The sequence below is a fragment of the Carettochelys insculpta genome, chromosome 7, assembly GCF_033958435.1.
Source record: "Carettochelys insculpta isolate YL-2023 chromosome 7, ASM3395843v1, whole genome shotgun sequence".
In the NCBI taxonomy this organism is placed as follows: domain Eukaryota; kingdom Metazoa; phylum Chordata; order Testudines; family Carettochelyidae; genus Carettochelys; species Carettochelys insculpta.
This window is the reverse complement of record NC_134143.1, coordinates 72,236,983-72,261,877: the sequence shown is the minus strand read 5'-3', so window position 1 is coordinate 72,261,877 and position 24,895 is coordinate 72,236,983. Positions and strand designations below refer to the sequence as shown.

Genomic DNA, 24,895 nt, shown 5'->3' with positions numbered 1-24,895 from the left:
AGAGAAACTGGTTTTGTAATGGGCCAGCCACTCCCAGTCTCTGGTCAATCCTTGGTTGATGGAGTCAAATTTGCAAATGAATTGCAGCTCTGAAATTTCTCTTTGCGTTTTATTTTTGAAAAGTTTTTGTTGTGGGACTGCTACTTCTAAATCTGTTACTGAGTGTCCAAGAGATTGAAGTGTTCTCATACAGGTTTTTGTATAGTAACAAAGAGGAAGCCGTGCTAGTCTATACACTATCAAAACAAAAAACAGTCAAGCAGCACTTTAAAGACTAGCAAAATGGTTTATTAGGTGAGCTTTCATGGGACAGAAGTGGGTCTGTCCCACGAAAGCTCACCTAATAAACCATTTTGCTAGTCTTTAAAGTGCTACTTGATAGGTTTTTGTATGTTACCATTCCTGGTGTCTGATTTATGTCCATTTATTCTTTTACGTACAGACTGTCCAGTTTGGCCAGTGTAAATTGCAATGGGGCCAAACTGGAAAGTCTCTCTGTGAAAGATTAAATGGACATAAATCAGACATCAGGAACGGTAACATACACAAACCTGGCGGAGAACACTTCAATCTCCCCGGACGCTCAGTGACAGATTTGAAAGGAGCAGGCCTACCACAAAAAAACTTCAAAAATAAAACGGAGAGAGAAATCTGTGAGCTGCAATCCATTTGCAAATTTGACTCCATCAACCAAGGATTGACCAGAGACTGGGAGTGGTTGGCCCTTTACAAAAGCAGCTTCTCTGCTGTTGATGTTCACACCTCCACATTAGCAATGGACAATGGGCCACATCCCCCCTGACTGAACTGACTTGTTTTCTCCTCTCTTGATGTATACTATTGACAATGGGCCGTTTCCACCCTGTCTGAATAGACCTTGTCAGCTCTGGCCCACCCCTTTACTGAGCCCCGCTCTTTAAAGCCTCCTCTGAAACCCCCCCACTCATGCATCTGATGAAGTGTTTTTGTTGTTTTTGAAGATACAGACTAACTCGGCTGCCTCTCTGACATAGAGCACACTTAGACAGTTTTCATGGCACACCAGTGTGCTGAAAACCACTGTTCTAGGCACTAGCAATAAATTAGGAGAGCAGCTAGGTCTGAACGGATCAAAGCACCAGTCCACCAAGTTGCATCTACCAGCAGACAGTACAAAGAGAGATGGAGGCTTGAGACACCAAAAGCTACTGCAGCGAGTAATCAATTGCCCATTGACAGGAGAGCCTCTCCCCGCACACCCTGCCAGTGCAAGAAGGGATAAAGCTCCTCCCTGTGATCCATCCGTCTCTGGGCTCCGCCAGCAGCCTGGTCCAGGTCTATATGACATCAGGCCTTCGAGGGCTGGGCCTTTTTTATGGCTGAAACAACAAACCAGAACGCTGAGTACATTATGGGCACATTATGCAAAGTGATGCAAATCGCAACATCAATCACGCTGACAGTCCCACCGAATGCTGCCAGAAGAGCCCTCACAGACCCACTGGCAGGCGCTTCATGAGCAACTCAGCAGCTCTGCTGATGGCAGGTCCATAATGGTCTTTGCATCAGGAGCCGGGCATTCCTGGCTTCCTACCTTCTCCCCAGAAGCTGGCTCTGCCTACCCTGTGCTGAGATGCTCGGAAGAATTCAGAGCCTCTTGGCTCTCTGGGAAAGACATGGGGCAAATACCACAGGCAGACAAGGCTGTCGACTCACCTGGCTGACCACCTGTGTGGCGTGCTCGCCCCATCTCTCTCCATACGGAGCCCAATCGCTTGTATTTCCCTGAAGACTGTCTTGCAGAAAGGCCTCCAGGCTGCATCAAAACACGTCAGGCGATCACAAATCCCCGACCTCGCTGCCCGGATTTCTAAACAGAAAGTCTCCGGCTTCCACTTCCACCCACTGGGTCTTGTTCTGCCTGTCTCCACTAGATCACAGTGCACCTTAGTTCCCGGTATTTCTACTCTGGGAAGCAACTTATCCACAGTCGTCAACTCAGCTCACCATCTTCCCACGGAGAAGCTGAACTGACTGAGCTCTCAAAGTCTCTCACTCTGATGGGTTTTCTTTTCCAGCCAGTACAATAATTTTTCTGGCTCTTTTTTGCACCTTTTCCCCTTTGTCAGTACAGGTTGAACCTCTCTAATCCGGCACCCTTGGGACCTGAGAGAATTTGCCGGACTACAGAGGTCAATTTTGTGTAGCAACATTACCAACACTTCCACTGCTGACTGGGCTCTTAGAAGACATTTAGGGGTAAATTACAGCTAAAGGAGAGTGCAGAACACTGAGAGCCAGGACTGGTGGCTGGAAACTAACTTGATGGGACCCCAGGAAACTTGGCCACACCCAGGGTCAACATCATCCGGCTAACTAAAATCATGCCGAATTACAGATGTTGCTGCATGAGAGAGTTCCAGATTCGAGAAGTTCCACCTGCAGCTCTCTGAAAGTGGCAGACTGGGGCAGCCCTTAGGAGACTGACCAAAGCCCATGTAAAGCCCCTGGTTTGAGGGCTCCAGGCAACGCCGGGGGCACAGATCTGCCTGCTGAGAACTGAAACCTCCACAAACCAACGGCTTCACCCCAGGACCAGAACTGGTCCCCAAAACTCCCCCATCGCTTCAGCACACCCACACCCAGAAGTCAGCCACACACGTACTGTGGAGCATATGCAGAGGTGCGACTTAACAAAGCAGAAATACTCACTTATACTACTCAAGTATGGGTTCTGGGATCTATATGTTACTCAAGTAATTTATTTTTATGAGACTTCTACTTTTACGCAAGTTGGTTGTTTAGAAAATATTGTGCTTTTTACTCTACTACTATTTTCAGAAGCACTTAGTTCTTTCATTCAAATGCAGTATCTACCGGGGAGGGGATGCGCCCAGCCTTGCAGGCCGGATCCAGCCTGCGGAGGGAAGAAATGCAGCACTGTGCTCTGCTACTCACCCTCCCACCGGCTGAGGAACGGAGTTAGCAAATAGGAACAGCTGCTCCTATTGGGCAAAATCTGCCCCATAGGAGCAGCTGAGAGGGGTACCTGGGAGTGGCAGGAGCTTGGAGCCAGAGAGTGCCCCTCTCATGGCCAGCATCCCCATCCCTCTCCTCTCCCTCGGCTCTCCCAGCCCTGGCCGGCTCCTGTCCCCCTCCCCCAGCTCTCCCAGCCCTGATCTTCCTCTGGCCAGACACCTCATCCCCAGTGCACTCCTGCACTCTCCCACCCTTCCAAACAGCCCACCGTCCCTCCCAGCCAGACTAGGGACGGAAAATCCCATTTAACTGGTTAACTGGTTCAACTGGTGCAGGAGGGTGCACCTGCTTGCGGCATGCTGGTGACCAGGGCTGCTCTGGGCCAGCAGGAGTGTCCCCGCCTGCAGCACCACTGTGGGTTGCGGGTGCTTCAGAGGCCAGAGGAACCTCCATCTGCAGCAGCCTGGCCTGAGAGTTCCCCCTCTTCCAGTCAGAGCAGCTCCCCCATGCTCGGCAGCTCCAGGCGTGCCATGGAGCACGGGGGCTCCAGCCAGGCCGGAGCAGCCCTGGTCCCAGTGCACGCCCAGGTAATTTGTCATTGCTATAATTTATCTCCTGTATTTAATTTGCTCACCGTTAGCTTTATAAACAAAGGCTGTGACTATATTTAAATTCCAGCTTCGAAATATAAATGTATGGCATATGTCTGTGTATAGGATATAGTACACACACACACCTATATATCTGTGGGTGCATAACTGGTAGGATAACCATTCACAGAGACAAATATCAGAGAGGTGGCTGTGTTAGTCTGTATCTTCAAAAACAACAAGAAGCCCTGTGGCACCTTACAGACTAACAGATAATTTGGAGCATCAGCTTTCGTGGGCAAAGACCTGCTTCATCAGTGTGCTTTGAAATGTTCTCCATTTCCCCTCCCTGTGCCTCTTTGCAGAGCTGCTGCACGGAAGATTACCCAGAGAGTACCCAGAGAGTAGTTATTAATGGTTTTCAATCCGGCTGGAAAAGTATAACTAGTGGGGTTCCGCAGGGGTCTGTTTTGGGACCGGTTCTGTTCAATATCTTCATTAACGATTTAGATATTGACATAGAAAGTACACTTATTAAGTTTGCAGATGATACCAAGCTGGGAGGGGTTGCAACTTCTTTGGAGGATAGGGTCATAATTCAAAAGGATCTGGACAAACTGGAGAAATGGGCTGAGGTAAACAGGATGAAGTTTAATAAGGACAAATGCAAAGTGCTCCACTTAGGAAGAAACAATCAGTGTCACACATACAGAATGGGAAAGGACTGCCTAGGAATGAGCACAGCAGAAAGGGATCTGGGGGTTATAGTGGACCACAAGCTAAATATGAGTCAACAGTGTGATGCTGTTGCGAAAAAGGCAAACATGATTCTAGGATGCATTAACAGATGTGTTGTGAACAAGACACGAGAAGTCATTCTCCTGCTCTACTCTGCGCTGGTTAGGCCTCCGCTGGAGTATTGTGTCCAGTTCTGGGCACCGCAGTTCAGGAAGGATGTGGAGAAATTGGAGAGGATCCAGAGGAGAGCAACGAGAATGATCAAAGGTCTAGAGAACATGACCTATGAAGAAAGGCTGAAAGAATTGGGCTTGTTTAGTTTGGAAAAGAGAAGATTGAGGGGGGACATGATAGCAGTTTTCAGGTATTTAAAAGGGTGTCATAAGGCAGAGGGAGGGAACTTGTTCTTCCTTGCCTCTGAGGATAGAACAAGAGGCAATGGACTGAAATTGCAGCAGGGGAGGTTCAGGTTGGACATTAGGAAAAAGTTCCTAACTGTCAGGGCGATCAAACACTGGAACGAATTGCCAAGGGAGGTGGTGGAATCTCCATCACTGGAGCTATTTAAGAAGAGGTTAGATAGATGGCTTTCAGGGATGGTCTAGAAAGTGCTTGGTCCTGCCATGAGGGCAGGGGGCTGGACTCGATGGCCTCTCGAGGTCCCTTCCAGTCCTACTCTTCTATGATTCTATGATTCTAAGAAATTGACGACCCCCTGCCAGCTGGGTCTCAAGAAGCCAGGCTGCCTGAGTGCCAGCTGGCAAGGCATTCCTTGGTTTCCCCCCATGCGGTGGGTCTTTGCAGAGCTGTGAGGAGAAATGCTGATCCAGCAGGAGCCCGTTCACAAGGGGGAAACAGCTGTGATGCTGCTTCCTGGCCCAAATGAGCTGGTGGGGAGCCCGTCCCCGACTCCTCAATGTGGCAAGGGGGAGGGAGAGAGCCTGTTGGAGCCGGGATGTGGTTTAAATGCTGCGCCCTGGCTCCAGCAGGGTGGCAGGGAGGGGAGCTGCTTCCAGCGGCTCCTCGCTTACTCAACATCCCTCGCATGGCGTTGAGCAGATTTTGAAAATGTGTCTGTGCCTGCTAGCATGTGTTTTCAGGGCTGCTGTGTGCTTCTCCAGCTCCTTTCATCTGCACATCACTGAGGTCGGCATGCCTAGCCCAGCTGAAGGGGAATCGCTCTTAGCTACACCTGTGTGGGTTAAATTTTGTTCTGTGCACCAAAGCATATGCAGAAGTGCACCACCACAGAAACACACGCTGCCGACTGTACTAATCAGCTGGGCAGCTCCTGAATCTCTCCTGGGCAGCCACCCAGCTGTTCAGCTTCCAGGGAACCCCAACGGGCACCCATTGCTTGTTGCTGGTCTGCAAGTCCAGAGAAAGGCCAGGGCCTTATGGGGGTAGACTCCAGGAGCCCAGTCTACTTAGCTTAACAAACAGGGGGAAGGAGAGACTCAGTCAGTCTGTAAGCGCCAACGTGGGGATCAGATATTTACTAGTGGGTTCCTCATGCCCCCCGTGCAGACAGGCGGCACACGGCCCGGTGGCCGGACATGGCAGCCAGACAAATTGAAGCTGCAGATAAGCCGTGAATGTTTAACAGTGAGCGAACAACCACTGGGACAACGTACCCAGGGTCGGGATGGATTCTCCATGATAGGCAGTTTTTAAACCACACTGGGATGAGGTCAGGCACTAAAGGTCCCCGGAGGCCTCACTGGCCTTGGAATCGGTGAATTCTGACCTGCAGCCCCCCCACCGCACACACAGCTTGGCCACTGCCCCAGTCTTGACCTGCAGACCCCTGCTGTCCCACGACCGCCTCCTCCCTGACCCTCCAGCAACGCCAATGCGCCTCGATCCCAACCACAATCCCGGCGCTGGCCTCCCCCGCCGCTCCTCAGCCTTGCCCTGTAGTCCCTGGCGGTTCCAGTCTTGGGACCCCGGACACCTCTCTGCTCTGACTGTAAACCCCTGGCATTTCAGTCTGACCATAACAAAGGCTGCTCACCGTGCCAAACTACCGGCTGATGCTGCAGCCTGATGCAGTGGCCTGGCGGGAGTTAGAGCTGGCTACACACATCTCTGCAGCGTGGCTGGGACTGGGCATGGCCCCAGGTCATACTGCATCTCCTCAGCCTCTGCAGAGCATGCGCCGGTCTCCAGAGGCCGACAGACAGGCTAGTGCCTAACTCACCTCTGTGCTAGCCAGACCTCCCCCAGCCACCCACGCAGTCAGAGAGTGATGGAACCTGTGGGTGGGTCTCAGGTCCTTGGATTGCACCTGATGGCTGCAGAGGTTGGTCAAAGGCTGGAGAGTGAGTGACCACAACGCCTCTCTCAAGTTTTCGTGAGATCCACAGCAGCAGAGACGGACTTGGTGGCATCAGTTAGAATTCTTGCAATGCACCCAAACCAGTGTTTGTAGAAGAGCGAGATAAATTCATGGTCCATTAATGGCTGTTCGCCAGGATGGGTAAGGAATGGTGTTCCTGGCTTCTGTCAGGGGCTGGAACTGGAGGGCAGGAGAAACATTGCTTGTTCATTGAGGCTCGGTTCTGGGTCTGTGGCGCTGACCACTGTCGGCAGACAGGATACTGGGCTAGATGGACCTTTGCTCTGACCTAGTCTGGCTGTTCTTATTAGCCAGGTTGCAAAAGCAAGCACTCGAAAGCTCAGAAACGTCTCCATCAAGGCTGCCTGGATAACCTTAATTCCGGCCCCTAGTGTATGTGCATGAGGACGCAGTTCACCCCAGGACACCTGCTCGAGAACAGCCTGGGATGGCCAGTGCTCCCTTCATGAGCAGCTGTTTAGTATTTGGCTGTTTCCCCAGGCAATGTGTGGCCATGGCCCTACCAACCACTGCTCAAGCCTGGCTCACAAGGGTTGGTTCCTCATGCACTTTTCTCTGGGGGAAGAGATGGAGCAGGGGAAGAGATGGAGCAGGGGAGGTTCTGGCTTTCCTAATGGAAAGGCCAGGTTTTAAATATTATCAAGTTGACAACGCTGCCTGAGACTCTGGCCCCTCTCAGCACCAAGCCAGCCCAATGCTGGCCCAGCCCTCCCCCAGGCTATCACCAGCACCACTCAGGGCCACTGTCTAGAACTGAGCCCCCATGAGGGAAAGTGGGGCCTTGGGGTGCAAGATGAGCAGGACTGGCCTGGATCGGGGAAGCCTAGCCTGCCCCAGCCCATGACATCTGCCGCCCAGACTTTCCAATCTGTCCACATCCCAGTCCTGTCTGGTCCCCACGACCGTCTCCTCGGCCCAGCCACGTTCTCCTCTCCTTGCTGCTCCCAGTCTCCAGTCTTCCAGCTTCTCATCCCGGTTCCTCCCCTGTCTCAGTGCCTCCTCCAGTCTGTCTCTCTCTCCCCACTCTGAGCTTCTTTGTCTGCTCGCATATCACATCCCCCCCAACCCCACCGGCTTCCAAACCAACCTCCTTTTCCAGGCTCTTTGTCCAGCCATTCCCAGCATGATCCTCTCCCACCGCTCCCCACCCAAAGCTTCCAGTCCCTGTCCTTCCTGTCCTCCACTGCAGGCTCCTTCTCACAATGTACTCCCCTCACACACCCTTCACAGGTCCCTCTGTTGTCCCATCTGCGCTCATGCAAGACAAGGCTGCGTGGGCACAGCAGGCTCCCTGCTCCATCCAGTGTCCTGGCTGAGCCCAGCCTGCAGCAGCACAGAGCTTCAGCCAAAGGACAATCTGACCCGGGCCCAAGCTGTGAGATGGACGAACTCTCCAGGGAAACAAGCTGCTAAACGCTAAGACCCAGATAGTCCGTCGTGTCGGATGATGACGTCTTGAGCTTGCGCAGGCTCATCGGTTGTGGACTCGCATGTGGCTGAGGAGTCCCAGCTTTGAGCGGCATGGGCATTCACAGTGGGGACAAGGGAATTGTCCTGGCTGTGTTGGTGCAGCTGTTGCCGTTGCTTTCTTCCTCTCACGAGCACCAATGAGGCATACGCGTCGCTGCTCTTCAAAGTTGTCATACGCGTGTCGTACGAGAGCACGCCAGCCTGGTCGGTCTTTTGCATGCTGCTCTAGCTGATCTGGTTTTAAACCAGCATGAGCAATGTTGGCGTTCGCACAGTCTTTATACCTCTTGCGAGGCCTACCTTGATTCCTTTTGCCCTGGGAGAGGTCACCGTAGAGGAGTTGCTTAGGGTTTCTTGACTCCTCCATTCGTATGACGTGCCCTGTCCAGCGAACCTGGGCTTTCAGAATCATGGCTTCGATGCTCGTGGCTCCTGCTCTGTCCAGGACTTCCAGGTTCGTAATTCTGTCCTTCCATCAAATGTGCAGTATTGACCTCAGGCTGCCTGTGCGGAAGCGCTCCAGCTGTTTTATATGTTTTCTGTACAAGGTCCAGGTTTCACAGCCATACAGGAGACTGGTCAGGACTACAGCCTTGTACATTTTCAGACCTAAGACCTACCGAGCATATGCAAAATGCAGTGTTGTCTCCGACTGGTAAATATACTTGGCAATATTCAGGCTTTCTAAAATATATTTTGCATGGATAATATTGGTATTTTATTGCATCTCCTCCCATTTCAATTTATTTAAATGTAAACCCTGGATTCTGTATTTCCACTCCAAAATCCCAGCTGAGGAAGTGGGTTTCATCCACGAAAGCTCCATGACCTAATACATTGGTTGTTGGTCTCTAACATCAAGCGCCACAGGACTGCTGCTTGTTGGTTAAAATTTCCACAGTTGCTCACAATGATGGGTTTAAAGGTTTTTAGATGCATCCATCTAGATGTTTAAAACCAGATCAGCTAGAGCAGCATGCAAAAGACCAACCAGGCTGGCGTGCTCTCGTATGACACGCGTATGACAACATTGAAGAGCAGCGATGCGCACGCCTCATTGATGCTCACGAGAGGAAGAAAGCAACAGCAGCCGCCGCACCAACAGAGCCAGGACAATTCCCTTGCCCCCACTGTGAACGCCCATGCCGTTCAAAGCTCGGACTCCTCAGCCACGTGCAAGTCCACAACCGATGAGCCTGTGCAAGCTCAAGACGTCATCGTCGGACACGACGGACTGCCTACTACTAGATGTATCCATTTAATTTAATTTGTTGCGATGGTGTGACATTGTGGACAAGCCAGACCGTGTAAGTTTTTACCGTCGTTGAGGGCTGGACAATAATTACGTCACAACCGGAAATGTTGCTATTTAAAAAGTCCTGTGGCACCTTATAGACCAACAGATATTTTGCAGCATAAGCGTTCGTGGCCAAAGACCTGCTTCATCTGATCTGTTAGTCTGTAGGGTGCCACAGGACTTCTTGCTGTTTCTGAAGATACAGACCAACACGGCTGCCTCTCTGATATTTAAAAAGTGGAGGCTTTTGAACCATTAAAACACTAATTGTCAATATCGCATATCACAATATCCACAGTAGATAGCCTTAAGTCAAGGGCTAGTCAGTTCTCAAAGAGCGCTTCTCTTACATTGCCAGTTAGTGAATTTCTGTTGTTATCAACGGAAATATTTCATTTACTGTCTCGGCGTGTAGCATGAAATCAACGTTTACTGACACCTACTGATAAAAAACACATCCTTCCAAATTGCCTAGAACTTGGCTAACTTTGGGCAGACGTTCATGGGAATGGCAAGTCTCTGCAGCTCCCATGCCTGGAGGCACCCAAGCTTTGTAGAGGAAGGTCTCAAGAATTACATTAGCATGGGAGGACCTTGTAAGCTGAGCATTTGGGCGGCTGTCTGATTAGCAGAGCACCCCAGCCACGCACAGTGGGCAGCGTGTATTTCTATTGGTGGTGCACATCCCCACATGACTTAGTGCACATAGCAAATTTTATTCTGCCCCGGATGGAAAAAAATAGAGGGAACCCTGGAAGACACTCTGAATTTTCCCCTAACCTGGTTCTCAGAAATGGCTGAACCCATTTTGGCTGACCTTAAAGTATATATTGGGTCTGAGGCAGACATTCTGCATGGAAAATTTCAGCCCAAATGGCTCAACTTTGGCAAAGTTACAAAAAACTGAAAATAGGGACTTAACATGGAAAGTGCCATGCAGCCTTAACAAAGGTGCTCCGAGTGCTGTCTATAATAGTGGTGGTATCTGTACATTTGTAGATGGTGGATGCTCTAACAAGCAAAGTCTGTTGGCCGTGAGATTAGGAAACCTTCTATTGTTCATAAACCTGTCTGTCCTATATCACTGCTATTGTGAATGTGAAATATTATATATCCCTTTAAATAGAGCTCTCACCCTTCTGGGGTCTTTGGTCTCTCATTCTAACACACACAGCATTTATCATTCAGTACCTGCCACCTCCCTAGTGCCCCCTTGCTCTTCCATCAACAGCTGCCCTCACCTGTCCAGGCACTGCTGCATTGCAGCTGGTTGTTAGTGAAATATAGAAATCATGTCACGAGGAGGTAGAGAGGAAGATTAAGCGGAGTCATTGAAACTTTTGGTGGATGCCGTGGGATTGAAGAATTTGTACGTTTAAATCTCCTCTTGGCTTTGTGGATGTTGGGCTCGGTGCACATTTGAGATGCTGCAGGGGCATGACAGCACCCAGTTCCTGGGTTCCTTTGCCCCTGGGTTGCAGCACTTAGAAATACCTTTCTCCAGAGGCTGAATCCTGCTGTCTGGGTGATTTATATCTGGCCTCACATTGAAAGACTGTTGCTGCGGTGGCTCACGCCTGAAAGTGCTGCTACCCAAGCTATTGTCCCTGAGCTTGAGCCCTTCCACTGTGCCCCTCTCTTTGATCTGTTTCCCGCTGTCTGGCCAGATCCTGCTCTGCTCAGCACCTTCCAACCTCTGTTTCCACATCACCCCCACAGGCAAGTGACTTTCAAGACTCAGGGGAAAGATGCTCCTTAGAAGGACCAGCACCTCCTTTCCATAGAGCAACCCTCCAAACAAACTGAGCTCAGTCAAATGAAAGCATCCTTTGTCTGATGCAGAACGTGATGAAGAGGGAGTTGCGGAGGGCCGCGGGAGAAGGGGCCTGTTAACTCCCCCAGATGATCGGAGCCCAGGGACTGCTGCAGGTGGCCAAGCTGTGAGCACACCAAGACTTTTAAGCATGAGCGTGATTTAAAAAATAAACCTTGAGGTACAAACGCAGCTGAATCGTCCTGTGCAGGAGCTGCTGGGGGATAGGCCCCTTGATGAGGTAGTGCCCTCTCCTCCATCACGCAGAGCTGGCTTCTCAGAACCACAAAGGCACCCAGAGACGCCAGGTGCTGATTTTCTTGTCCCATCCTCTTCCTTTTTCTTTCCCATTACCCTTTCTGCACCTCTTTCCCCACCTCCCACACCAGGGCCAGGAGGTGAATGTCCTGGTTGCCATAGAAACAGAGATGAAGGACGCACTTCAAACAAAAGCAACAGAAAGTGGCTTTGCCTGATGCTGGCCCTGGGCTTTCTGCTCTGGTATCCAGGGATTTAGGGGTTTGCTCCCTGCCACCTACACACCTGGCCAAGGGCATTAGGAGCTTTTCATGCTTCCCCAGGGACTCAGTGGGGCTCATAGAAATACCTGTCAAGGAAAGGCAGGACCAAGCAAAAAATCCAGGGGCCTGCCTGGCCCAGCCCTATCCATGGGCCCACAGTGACCTTCCTCCAGGGAACAGATTAAGAGGCTGAGTAGTTTGACTGGCACCAAGGCACTGGGCACCCTGTCCACGTTTCCTGGGTCCCTCCCCTCCCCCCGTGCCCCTTTGGGAAGTGCAGGGCTCTCCACAGCAGGCAGCGTGGCCTAGTGGTCTGAGCAAAGGGGTGGCTCCTGGGCCGTCTGATCTGGGTTCAGTTCCAGACTCGGCTATGGCTCAGCTGCAGGGCAAAGGGAGAGGAATGAAGGTGCCAGAGGACTTAATTCACCCCTTTGTATGGCTCCCAGCCTGGCCCCCTTCATAAGGCAGCAGATCCCTTTGAAGGGGGGTGGAGAAAGAGATGCTCAGGCCGGTCACTGCAGCCCACCTGGGCCAGATGACTCTGGAACCTGCTGCACTTAGTGGGGCGGGGGCAGAGCATCCGTGCAAACACACACGCACCTCGCCCCAGCATCTGCACACGTGCACACCCTCCCACAGCGTCTGTGTCCACACACCTCCCTCACACACAGGGACACCTCTGCCGCAGAGTCTCTCTTCACACAGCCCTTGGGGTGCACTGAGGGGCCCCTGGGTCTCAGCTGAGCAGGGCCTGGGCCAGCCCAGCAGCCGGCAGCGCTCTGGCCCAATGGGGACTAGGAGATTTACCAGATTCCCTTTCACTTGGACGTAGGGAGCTGGCGGGGTGAGGGGCGTGCGGACCATCTTGCTGAGCCTGGGGCGCAGGGAGGGAACTCGCAGCTCCCGAGCATGTGGCTGGACCCGTTTGGCAGACACTGCAGCTGTGGCGATGAGAACAGGTTTGGTTTGCTGCGACCGGCTTAAAAAAGAAAGTTCTCGGCAGAGAAGCCAGCAAGGGACAGCCCCTGGGGCTGGGATGGTTAGAAAGGCAATGTCAGCTGGGCTACCTGGGACTCCCCAGCCCTGGGGGGTGTCCCTTCCCCGATGGCTCTGAGCAGTGGGGCCGCCCCCATTTGCTCCTCTTGTGGTCACAGCTGATCTCTGCCATGGGAGACGGTTCAGCCCAGCCCTGCACCTTGGCCCCGACAAAAGCCAGCCAGGGCTTTCCACGCCCGCAAGGGGCCTGGACATCCTCAACCTTCACTCACGTGCTCAACCCCAGCCCAGGCAGCTGATCCAAAGCACCTGGGAAGAAGCCCACTGACTTCCATGGGCCTCGGATGAGGGGCTAAAGCCCTTCTCAACAGGGTGAGGGGCTACTGGCCACACAGGGGACACATGACGTGGGCTCCACCTCTCACCTTGGGCAAAGGGATTGGCTCTGAAACTGGCCCAGGATGTAAAATGGGCCTTAACCAGCCCCTCTAATAACAGACCAGCGCTGGGCCCGGTCTGGGCCTTAACCAGCCCCTTCCAACAACAGACCAGCACTGGGCCCGGTCTGGGCCTTACTCATCCCCTCCAATAACAGACCAGCACTGGGCCCGGTCTGAGGCTTACCCGTCCCCTCCAATAACAGACCAGCACTGGGCCCGGTCTGAGGCTTACCCGTCCCCTCCAATAACAGACCAGCGCTGGGCCCGGTCTGGGCCTTAACTGGCCCCTCCAATAACAGACCAGCGCTGGGCCTGGTGTGGGCCTTACCCAGCCCCTCCAATAACAGACCAGCGCTGGGCCTGGTGTGGGCCTTACCCGGCCCCTCCAATAACAGACCAACACTAGGCCCGGTCTGGGCCTTAACCGGCCCCTCCAATAACAGACCAGCGCTGGGCCCGGCCTGAGCCTTAACCGGTCCCTCCAATAACAGACCAGCATTGTACAGAGCTCAGGGCTGCTCTCCATTACCAAGTGCATGAGTCCAGGACTCTGGCATGAACAGCTGGGCAGGAGAAGCCAGGAACTGCATGCGGTGGAAGGGGAATTGAAGGACACAGATTAGGACAGGTGAGGCTTTAGGCCAGGATATGGGCCCAGCTCCAGCGTGTTCCTGCCACAGTTTAGTATGTGCACCAGGCAGACAGCTGCTTGCATTTTGCACAGCATGGCATCCCCATAAGCAGCTGGGGGTAAGGCGCATCTCCCCAGGGTGCTGCCCGCCCTGGTTCGCTTCCACTCCAGGGCCTGGCCCCATTGCGCAGCCTCAGCAGAGCACGGTGCCAGTCGGCAAGGAGCCGCCGTTTATTTGCCTTCCATCGCGACGCTACTGCCTGAATCCAAAGCCCCAACTGGGTAAATCATCATTGCACACAAACTTCTGCCTGCAAACTAGGTCACGGCAGACTCCACAGAGCGTGAGCAGCGGGGCTGGGCTCGCGGGAAGAAAAGCAACAGCTGCGTTCTCCAGTGTGGCTGGAGAGGGGTATAAATATAGAGAGCACTGTGCATATGGATAGCTGCGTACAGCTGTTGGGCCGTATGTTCATCAGGGCCAACTGTTTAGGAGTGAGCCGTGGTGGGGGAGCTGACGGGGAAGGAAGTTTGTCGGTACACTCGGAGTGTGGAGCACAACTGCAGCCGCCCCCTCCCGCCTCCCCCACATCCCCAACAGCTGTGCCTCGCTGATCGCTCCTGAGTCAGCTGCCTTTGAGGGGCTCCGAGGCTGCCTCAGCTCAGCACTCGCCCCCGCGAAGAGTCCGTTAGCTGGAGCAAAATTAGGAGCCGGGGATGGCTGCTCAGGCCTGGGCTGTTGTCTCCCGGCACGTTAGACAAAGCCCGAGCTAATCCTAGCAAGCCAGTGCAGGAAGGGAAGGGTGTGTGGGAGAAGGAGCATGACCTAAAGCACCAGATGGGGTTGTGGGAGACCCAGGTTCTGGTCCTGCCTCTGCTGCTGAGTAGCTTCACTTCTCTGGAAGATGGAGGTGCTTGTTGCATGTGTTACTGGGGGTTCCTTGCAGTGTGAAAGAAGACAGGATGTGGGCCTTGAATAAACTGTCCCTCTTGGAATTGGACCTGTTCATGTGTGTATCCTGGCCCCTCTACTGCTACCAGCTTGTGGAGATTCCCACTTAGCTCAAGGGCATTCTGGAGCCAGAGGTTGTGTGTATCTGTAGCAGTGGTAAGTACAGCTAGGTGCTGGGTCCAACGTTTGCCTCCCAACGGTGCATGGTTTGGAGATGTGATGGACATTGGGCCCAGACTGCCCCAAGCACTTAGGGGACAAGCAAAAAGCAGATGCCTGGCAGAGATGTTGTTTAACCAAAGCACAAACGCAGCTGCCCTTGGAGGCTCCAAAGTGACGCCCAGGGCCAGGGGATCCTTGTTTCAAAGCTAAGGATCTGCTCTACTTTGCTCTGCACAAGGGTGGTTGTATGAGCCATTGAAGATCACAGGCCAGCGAGGGAGGGAGAGGAAATTCCACATGGCCAGTCCAAGAGGCCATCAGTTTTCAGGTCATGGCCAGGAGGTGGGTGGAGCTGTCGAAGCTGAAGGAGGATGCTGGTTCAAGATCCCATGGGGAGAAACTGGCTGCGAGAAAATTCAAATGGGAAATCAGGAGTGGGAGGGCCCTGCGTAGCCTCCCAACAGAAGTCATGGGGACAAGTGTTAGCGTTGAGAGCAGGACAAATCCATGAGTGTGATTGTGTGACAGAGTTGTGTCGATGTGGGTTGCACCTCTGCAGCCCTGGGACTCACTTTTGGCACATCTTTTATTCCTAATGCACATGCTTCAGGGTTTCAGTCGACCACTTGCAGGGGTCAGGAAGGGATCTCTTCCCAGGCTCCATTGTCTTCTGGGTTTGTTTTTCGTCTCCTTCTTCTGAAGCATTGCAGATGGCCATGGCTGGAGACGGCAAATTGGCAAGGTGGGGTGGGCAGGGGGAGATTGGGGTGGCCCAGAGCTGTCCCTCTCTCAGCTGTTGGCTGGCTGGTTCTTGCTCATGTGCTCAGGGTCTAACACAACTCTGCATGGGCTCGGGCAGGAATTTTTCCCCCAGTCAGCCTGGCAGAGGGTTTCTGGCAGCATTAGCTCTGTGCGTCTCATTTAATTGTTTCCCTGACATTATGGGGACCTCGGGCTCTGGTGCCCCTCGGGCCCTAATATTTGCAGCCTATGGTGCGTCACAGTCTAAGCGCCTGGGGTGCTCTCGAGTGTGGGGTTTAGCATGCATAGGCGGGACAGGGCTGATGGACTGCAATAGACAGGTGGGCAGATTAGCTCACTGGACGGGGCACGAGGCGGTGATTGGGGCGTGAGGGGTGACACAAGCCTGTGGTCAGTGCAAGGACGATGGAGCCTTCCTCAGAGCACTGGACAGGCCAGTTGTGCCCAGAGTGGTGCGAGCACGCCCACATGGTGCAAGGCCAGCGTGAAGTGGCACCTCTCGTACATGAGACACGAGACTTCCATCCAGCTTTATATCTGGACCACACAGGGGACAAACCCTGAACACCAGGACTGTCCTGTTTACAACCACACGAATGGCCGGCCAGGTGTGGGCCAGGGCAGAGTAGCAGCAGGGAGAGCACACAGGACAGGGAGGGCAAACCACACGCGCGCAGCCAGCAAACACCAGCGAGTTCAGCTTGCAGTGCCTAGCCTGGAGCAGCAGCCTGCCCAGGGCTCTACTTCAAGCACCAGGGATGGACCTGGAGGAAGAGACTTGGCCAGGCAATGACAGCTGTAGGAGCCAGGGTGGTATCGTGCCCAGGACTTGGGGATTGAGCCCAACATGGCAGTTTTTGTGCCCTCCCCATGGGGCAGGCCCAGACTGGGAGCTCAGAGCTGTTGGCCTGGCACAGACTGTGGTTCTCAGCCTGGTGCTCTTGTGTGCCCGGCCCAGGGTGCACCAGACCCAGGCCTGCCAGCCTGGCTCTCGCCCTTCAGCAGGAAATTCCTTTTAACATGAATGAAACGAACAGCAGAAGCCCTGTGGGGCCGTCTAATCTGTCTCCTCTCCCCGGGGCTCACCCTGCAGATCAGCCTAATCCCCTCAGGCTCCGAGCCCTCTAGGATGTCGGCAGGCTGGCTCTGACCTCACAGGTGCTGTGGGGAGGTTATTTAGACTGTAACAGGCAACCTAGAGGGTTAGGAGGGAGCTGGGAGTGGGACAGCTGCCTTGGCCTAGCGTGTTAGGCATGGAAAGCCCTGCTTCATAGATCCCCATTGTAGAGATGTAGCTTAAGCTTAGGGCAGCACCTGTTGGCAGAGGGGAGGGGGGCTGGTTTTCACAGCAGCGCTCACTTAGCTCTATGAGCTGTATGGAGCAGTCACAGGAGGAGAGGGGAGTTGCTCCTTCTTGGTGGTGATGGATGTGCTGGCTGTGCCCATGGGGCTGAGTCAGTGGCTCAGATGGGGAGATGTTGCTGCTTCTCCCCCTGCTTGTCTCCAGGCTGGCTAACGATGGCTTGTCACCGGAGACCTGGGCTCCTGCACTGACCACGTGTGTGACTCTCGCTGAAGTTCGTGGGAGTTTTCCCACCATAGGAGTCTGCTCACCCACTTGTGCTAAACAAGGAACTCATCGGTTAAGTAGCAGGCCCACTACTGGCCACCAGAGGACATGACTCAGCCACCACCATCCCGGTCTTACAGCAAAAGCCCGTTCCTTCTAACACCTGCAGTCAGGTGGTTGGTTGCTGGGGCAGGGCACAAAGTTGCTGGTGGCGCAAAGTCTTGGGGCAGCAAAGTTTGCGGGCTGCCAGGGTAGGCAGTGCCGGCTGCCTTCATCAGGCCTCCGCCTTGCCCGGGGAGCAGCGGGAACGGGGATCATGGCGGGAGGGAAAAGTGGGGGCGCCGCGGTGGCCCAGTGCCGACAGCATCTCTTCAAGGTGCTGGTGATTGGGGAGCTGGGCGTGGGCAAAACCAGCATCATCAAGCGGTACATGCACCAGCTCTTCTCGCAGCACTACCGGGCCACCATCGGGGTGGACTTCGCCCTCAAGGTCATCAACTGGGACAGTAAGACCCTGGCGAGGCTGCAGCTCTGGGACATTGCAGGCCAGGAGCATTTTGGTAACATGACAAGAGCGTACTATAAAGAGACAGTTGGTGCTCTTGTGGTCTTCGATGTCACAAGAGGCTCCACTTTTGAGGCTGTATCCAAGTGGAAACATGATTTGGACAGTAAAGTGTTACTTCCAAATGGCAGCCCTATACCTGCAGTTCTCCTTGCAAACAAGTGTGACCAGAGAAAAGACGGCAGCCAGAATCCCTCTCAAATGGACCAGTTCTGCAGAGAAGGTGGCTTTATTGGGTGGTTTGAAACATCTGCCAAGGACAACATTGACGTAGATGAAGCTGCTCAATTCTTGGTGGAAAACATCCTTGCCAACTACAGAAGCTTTCCTAATGAAGAAAACGATGTGAACAAACTAAAACTGGACCCAGATCCCTTGAAAGCAGACAGTAAAACCTCTGTTCCCAGAGCCCAGAAGATTTCAGTGGTGCAGATGAGGGATCTGTGCCTTTCTCCTGAGATGTTGGAATACACACATGTCCGTACCAGGGAACAAGTCGAACTTGGCCCCCTTATAATTCATTCTCCCCAGATATAGTCCCCAGTGTTTCACAACTGAAGTGTGAAAGGATCTCCAAGCATTTGTAAAGAAAGAGGGGGAATGGGGCAGAGCTTTGGACTAGAGTCACCGTTCAGGGAGCATTCATGTTTTACAACGTTACTTGTACGCCACTCTTGTTTGGGAGAGTATCAGAAGCCTGAAATCTGCCTGTACAGATTTTCACAGAGTGGCCCATTGCCACGGTACTGGAGTGCCTTCTGCATGAAGGAAACATCCAAGTCCCTACCTCCCAGCCCTGCTGGAAGGAACAAGCTTAAGCCCAACATTGCTGATGCATTGGGGTTGCTGCAAGGAAGCTCATATGTCCCCTTCTCTTCCAAGGCCCTGTTGCCCTCCTCCCTCCAAAAGACTGTACCCCAAGCAGAGTGCTGAGTCCTCACAAAATCCACCTGGGGACTTTACTATTGATTTTACATAGAAGACACCCTGCTGTTGTGGTGATGGGCAGAGTTAGAAAACATGAAGATAGGTTTGCCCAAGAAATGGATTTGTGCATCACTGGGAACACTAGGAGGATGGTCCGCTCGTATTCACCAGCATAAGTCCTCACTCATTTACCAACTTGATTCTCCCAGCAGAGCGAAGCCACCATGGGTTCTCTTTACCATATCTGGAAACATCTGTCCACAGCGTAATAGAACTTGTGGTTCAAGGATGAGCCTTATCAGCCACATGAGGATCGGTAACTCCCAGGGACGATGATCATATTCGGTAACGAGTGATCACCATCTTTGCCCAGGAGGTGATTTTTTAGCTAGTTGAGGCCAAAATCAAAGGCCCGCTGCCATCTTGGGCAGGACGCTCTTCACTGGGAAGCCAGCACAGGGAAAGGCAAATGGGGGGTGAGGTAGTCCCTGTAGGCCATGGACTCCAAAAGCTATGTTTTTCCTTTCCCTTGTTGTGAACACGCCTCTGGAGCACAGGCCAAATGAGCTCTGTTGTCACAAGCACCACTGAAGGACCACGTTCAGGTCGTGCTCCCTCTGCTGGCTGGCAGAAGCCCAATAAAAATACCGTAAGGGGAGGCCACAAGGGTAATTTCTTTTTAAAAAATCTTTCCACTGAGTAAGTTATTTGTAGAACATTCCCTGACAGCTTGTAATGTAGATCAGATTTTGGCCTTCACCTACTTGACAGCTTTCCTTTCTTTCTGAAGTATTTATACAGCACAGTAACTTGCTACTCATTTATACTCTTTGCAGGGCTGTAATGTCCAACTGGCATGGCATAGGTCATGGTGCTTTGCAAAGAGAAAATCTCCAGCACCAGTGAGTTCTCTGTAGGGTCAAATTTTATTTCATTATTATGATCAGGGCAGATAAATGTGAAAGATGCCTATGTGTGAACACACACACACACACACACACTCACTCTCTCTCTCTCTCTACGGAGAACACAAACCCTTTAAAGCCACACTCCACCTCCAGTGCAGATTTTACCAGAGTTTCATTTCCTACCAGTGCTGGAAAGGGAAATAAGTGAACAGATTGCAATAAAAAAACCTCACAACAACACTAAATGCAGCCAACTGAGCCTTAAACTGCGATTTAGCTGTGAGCCAATCAAAAGCCTTCAACATGAGCCCAATTCCACTTACCAAAAAAAAAAAAGCCCTCTTAATTGTTAATTACTTGGTTGGCGTAGCAGCGTGGCAGCTCAGTGGACAAAGCTGCTGGGACCGATTTAAAAGCAACATCGATGCTTGTTACAGACAAACATTTTGGCTGGGTAGCTAGTTGCAAGCGGTGGATGAAATGAACTGGCGGGTATGTGTGGGAAGCTGGGAAAGCGATCTCCAGCACTCCAGTCCCAAAAGACTCCCACGTTCTGATAAAGGTTTTAGTCAAGGATAGAGGCAGGGTAGAAACAAGAGAGGTGTGTTGGCTACACAGCAGTGGAAAATGGCCTGTTGTTCCTCCTTCAGCCTGTGGGTTGTTGGTTTGTTTTTTTTATTTTCCCCTTTCAATACGTTCAGCTCCTTTTAGAGCACTAAATTCATCATATAAATGTCACAGCAAGGTTTCTGCACGTAAGATAGCTGCGGATCGCTTATGAGAGACAGATGCAAGGTCACATGCAGACCTGTTGTAAATTACATCAAGGCCTACTGTAAATATCAAGAGGAGAGGGGAAGTGCAGAGACCTAAGGGTGGGGGGCGGGTGCCGGGGAGAAGAATATATAACATCGTGACACATCAAACAATTCCTAGGGTGTTCATTTGCCACAGAAATATTTTTCACATCCAATCCATTAAGCAAACAAGATGTGAAAGTATTTCCGAGTTTGATTTAAAAATATCAAGCAACAGTTTTTAAAAAAAGCCTAAAAATACTATGTGGCCCTCTAAAATGGCTTTTTTCCAGTGATTTTTCAGTCTGATAGCTGTTCTAGAGGGAACATATACTCAGCTTTTTAGAAAGGTTTGATTGCTGATGCCTCTCCTTTGCCTGGGGCAGTGTTGCAGGAAGAGGTAAAATCCAGTCGTTTCAACAAAAATGTCAAACTTGGCCTCAGTTTGAAGTGTTTGAACCCAAACTATTTTCTGTTTTTCAAAAAAAATCTTTTATTTTTAATCATTCTGATTAAATGTTATCCAAACAGTTGGTGAAACTTAACTTTTTTGATATTTTCAAGAAAAGCATCAACCCCTTTTTAAAGGGCATCTTTGGGCAAATAAAAACAGCCCCATGAAAGTACAATGCCAGATTTTCGCAAAAATGTTGGTTTTGGGTTAAAAAAAATAATCTTTCGGGGAAAAACACTACTTGTTTCAAAAATTATGAGGCACTCTACTAATAGCTAGTGTCTAATTCTTTGATGAGAAGAGGCAGAGCTGAAGTGGTGAACTTATTCTAGAAATAAGGGGATCCTTTAATATGAAGTCTTCCTTTTGGATTGTCTGAAAAATAAACACCCAACGCAAGTCTAGAACCTTGGCTGAAAACAAAAAATATAATCTCAAAACACGCTCTTGTTTCTACTAAATGTTTATTTATTGACAAAGTCATCTAAATTATACACTGAATTTTACAACATGACCAAATATTGCAAATAACCCTTTTGAGCAACTTCAAACCAGGAACAAACTATAGAGTGTGTTTGGGTCAGACTGTGCCCTGAAATAAGACAATGGGACAGCATAGCCTGTATGCTCTCCAGGAGAAGAAAAATGCATCTTCATACATGGTTTGTATGGAGCCCTAGCACAATGTGGTGTGATCATGAATGAAGCTAGTGAACACTATTGTCATACAAATATATTTTATAATGAAAGCACAGTGATCCCTTGCAATTAGAATGCAAGAATCTCCAATATGCAAAGAATGGAGTTAGAAAATAGGCAAAAGGACAACTTATTATGACTCAAGCCCATGTTATCCCAGAACTGCTGACACTGCAGCCCAAGTTTTAAACACTACACCATCTTCCTCCTCCTAAGAACAGTCAAAGATAGCAGAAGGCTTTTTAATCTGTCAGACAAAGAATTTAGCAAGAGCCAGTGGCTGGTAGTTGAAACCAGACAAATTCAAACAGGAAATAAGATGCACATTTTGAACAGGGAGGCAATTGACCATTGGAACAACCTTCTAAGGTATGTGGCGGATGCTCTGTCATCTGGAGTCCTTAAATCAAGGCTTGATGCCATCCTAAAAGAGAGATTCTGCTTCAGCTAGAAGTTATTAAGCTTGACGTAGAAATTACTAGGTGGGATTTAATGGTCTGTGTTATACAGGTCAGACTAGAGGATTGTAACGGTCTCTTCTGGCCTTGAAATCTATAAAGCTATAAAAATCTATGCATAAGCTCCACCCATGTCAATGAGACAGATTGTTTCCATAGAAACTTACTTAAAAGGGGGAAAAAAAGACCGAGTCAGAAGGACAAAATCTAAACATCATAATTGGAATAAATTGAATGTGACCCTGCTGAGTGCAACTGAGATTTCTTTTTTCCAACAACGGCAGGTGTTCCAGATGCTTGTAACCAGCCTTGTGCTTTGTGTTTAGACAGGTGGTGTTGAGGGAGGAGAAGGAGAGAAGCTTTGCTTAGCTGATCAGGGTTGAATAGACTGTAAATACATTAAAATAAAAGATGGCAGGTGAATGGTGTTTCAAGTACTTTTAAATTCCCCTCCGGCGGATGCACAGAGGGTTGTTAACCACAAAGAGAAAGTTTATGGTCCTCAGTGTGGGATGGTCTAGAGAAGTCCCCCAAGATACAGGGCCATAAAGTTCTTGTAGCCCCTCACACTATCACATTCTCTCTACTATTGCCTGAACTGACTGATTACTTTTGTCTGCTGGGTTTTAGCAGGGGGCGTTGTGTAAGTCGATGCCCACACCAAAGATACAAGCGTATGTCTCAACATGCAGGCATGGCTAATGATCCAGTAGGCCATTCCTGGCTTCAAAGACAACAAAGTCAATTTTCCTTCCTCAAAGTTGGGACTAGAGGAAAATTTAAAATAAAATAAAATAAAATAAAATTTCCAAGCGTTTGTGTCTGACTACTGAAAAGAAGGGACATATTTTCAAGTGCATTATCGACTACTACTCAGATGAAAAGAAGCGAGTTTTCTGCTTGTTAAAGACATGATCAAAGAGAAGAGAAGAGACGAGCTCAAGGCTCTTTTAAAGTGGCAGGCGCTAAGGTCACAGTACATGGAAGTGTGGGGATTTATTAAAATTGTTGACATTTAGGGGTACGGAAGCATTTCAGCAACTCTACGCTTACAATGCAGGAAAGGTGGTGACTTATTTCAAAGCTAGGAGAATGTATTTTAGATCTTTGCATTTAGCCACAAATAGCAGAGTCACTCTCTGTAAGAGAGCTGCTGTTGTTTATAGCAGGTGGAGGGATGCATTAACAGCAAAGCAAAAGTGACCTTTCAGACATGCTGTGATGCGGTACTCTGAGTAGCCACTGGGGACGTGCTGCAAGGATTCCTCGGGTTCTGGGTAAGGTACTTGAGCCAGGGAACTACTGAGCAAGCTGATTTTAAACAGATCTGCCTGCGTGTCTGATGACGCCTTGCTCATTCCACACAAAGTTGTAACCAGGCCCCAGTGCATATTGAGCTGTCGCTCAGGAATTCATTGGGGCCTGTTTTATTCCTGTCTTTTGGTTTTTAAAGTGGGGTTTGATCCTTTCAATATCCATGCCACTCTCCTTCCGGGCTTGGAGACAGATGTACTCTGGCTCTCCAGAAAGCAGGATCACTCTGGTATAGGCAGGGCAACCTTTTCCCACACTGCCCGCCAAGTTGTCTCCTAGCAATGAGGAGACAGGGCAAGGCTGTGGTCATTTTTTGGCCTTTATGCTCAGGCTGCAAGCAAGGCTGCCAGTCAGGATGATGGATTTTTTTTAACACTCTGTAAATCAGCATGTTAAAAAACAAGCTGGACTGTGAGCTTTGTCCTCTGCATACAACTGTTTTCAGGACCCAGTGACTCTTAGTCCCCGGCAGCTTGGATTTGAACTGGGGACCTAGAGGTGAAAGTACATGTCCCTTCCTACCTGTTAGCACCTCCCACCCCCGACACATCCATGAAGAGCCTGTAGGATTCATACATGCTCTTCTTCCACTTCTAGGGAGGGTGTGGCCTTGCTGCTGTTTCTGGTTAAGATGAAGGTCTTTCTTAGAGCTTCGGGGGCAGGGGATGACGACATGAAAATTCCACCCACTTTACACAGAATGACATGGGTCTTTTAATGAGCCACACTATCTAACGAGACAACACCCAATTTGCACCCGGGGAACAGCTTTGACTGACACCTAGGAATGACTAGGATGATTGTGGAACCAGCGGAGACCAGGGCATGTTGTGATCATCTCGGCAGTTCTACTGGCTCTGCAGAAGCCAAAGCACAAGCTCCCAGTCCAAAGGAATTCTCTAACCTAAGTCACAAGCTTACTCTGCTTTAAAATCATGTTTTCTAATCAGATCAGTTAATACTATTTATGCAAAGGGGGGAAAATACAACTCCTTTATTGGGAAAAATAACTGTACTAAAGAGCAGGTGAAGGTCCAATTCCAGCAGTGGGTTTAACTGTTGTTGTTCCCTTTTTTTTAACAGCTGTAGGTCTGTACAGATGGGAAAAAACATTTGGTCAGAAAGCAGCAAATTAGTGCTTCCAGCGTGTAATTCAGCTTCCACAGCTCCTCCATTTCCACGCAGCTCATGGGGGGTTATTTCTTCTTTGCATTGACATTTTTGCAGACCCAGTTCATGCCGTCCTTTGGACAAAAGGTGGACACAGAGAAAGGCAGCATTAGTCACAGAAAGGGAATGTGGGATCTTCAACCCTAACAAGCTGGTATCGGGGAAACTCATCCTCCTCTCTGTTTCTCCCCAGGCACCTCCCAAATGCTACATGTAAATCGAATAGGCCACTTTGTTCAGTGGCTCCTGTCGCACCGTGATTATGGTCAGACAAGGGACCTTGTAAACAAAGGGTTAAAGTCTCACTTCAGTGGTGTGTGCAAGTCCTCTGAGGAAGGACTGGC

The 24,895-nt window shown here is 50.7% G+C and overlaps 1 protein-coding gene and 1 pseudogene across 1 annotated transcript in view; one reads left to right on the top strand and one right to left on the bottom strand.

Annotated features, from left to right (window-relative positions):
- The first annotated feature begins 17,575 nt into the window (after positions 1-17,575).
- Positions 17,576-18,361, top strand: LOC142015833 (ras-related protein Rab-32 pseudogene; annotated as a pseudogene).
- Positions 18,362-21,362: 3,001 nt separating this feature from the next.
- The window catches only part of ARL3 (ARF like GTPase 3), a 36,068-nt gene continuing 32,535 nt past the window's right edge, over positions 21,363-24,895 (bottom strand). The window contains exon 6 of the mRNA XM_074999929.1: positions 21,363-24,625. Within this exon, the coding sequence (XP_074856030.1) occupies positions 24,578-24,625 (48 nt within the window). The 3' untranslated portion in view covers positions 21,363-24,577. The remainder of the gene's footprint in view (positions 24,626-24,895) is intronic.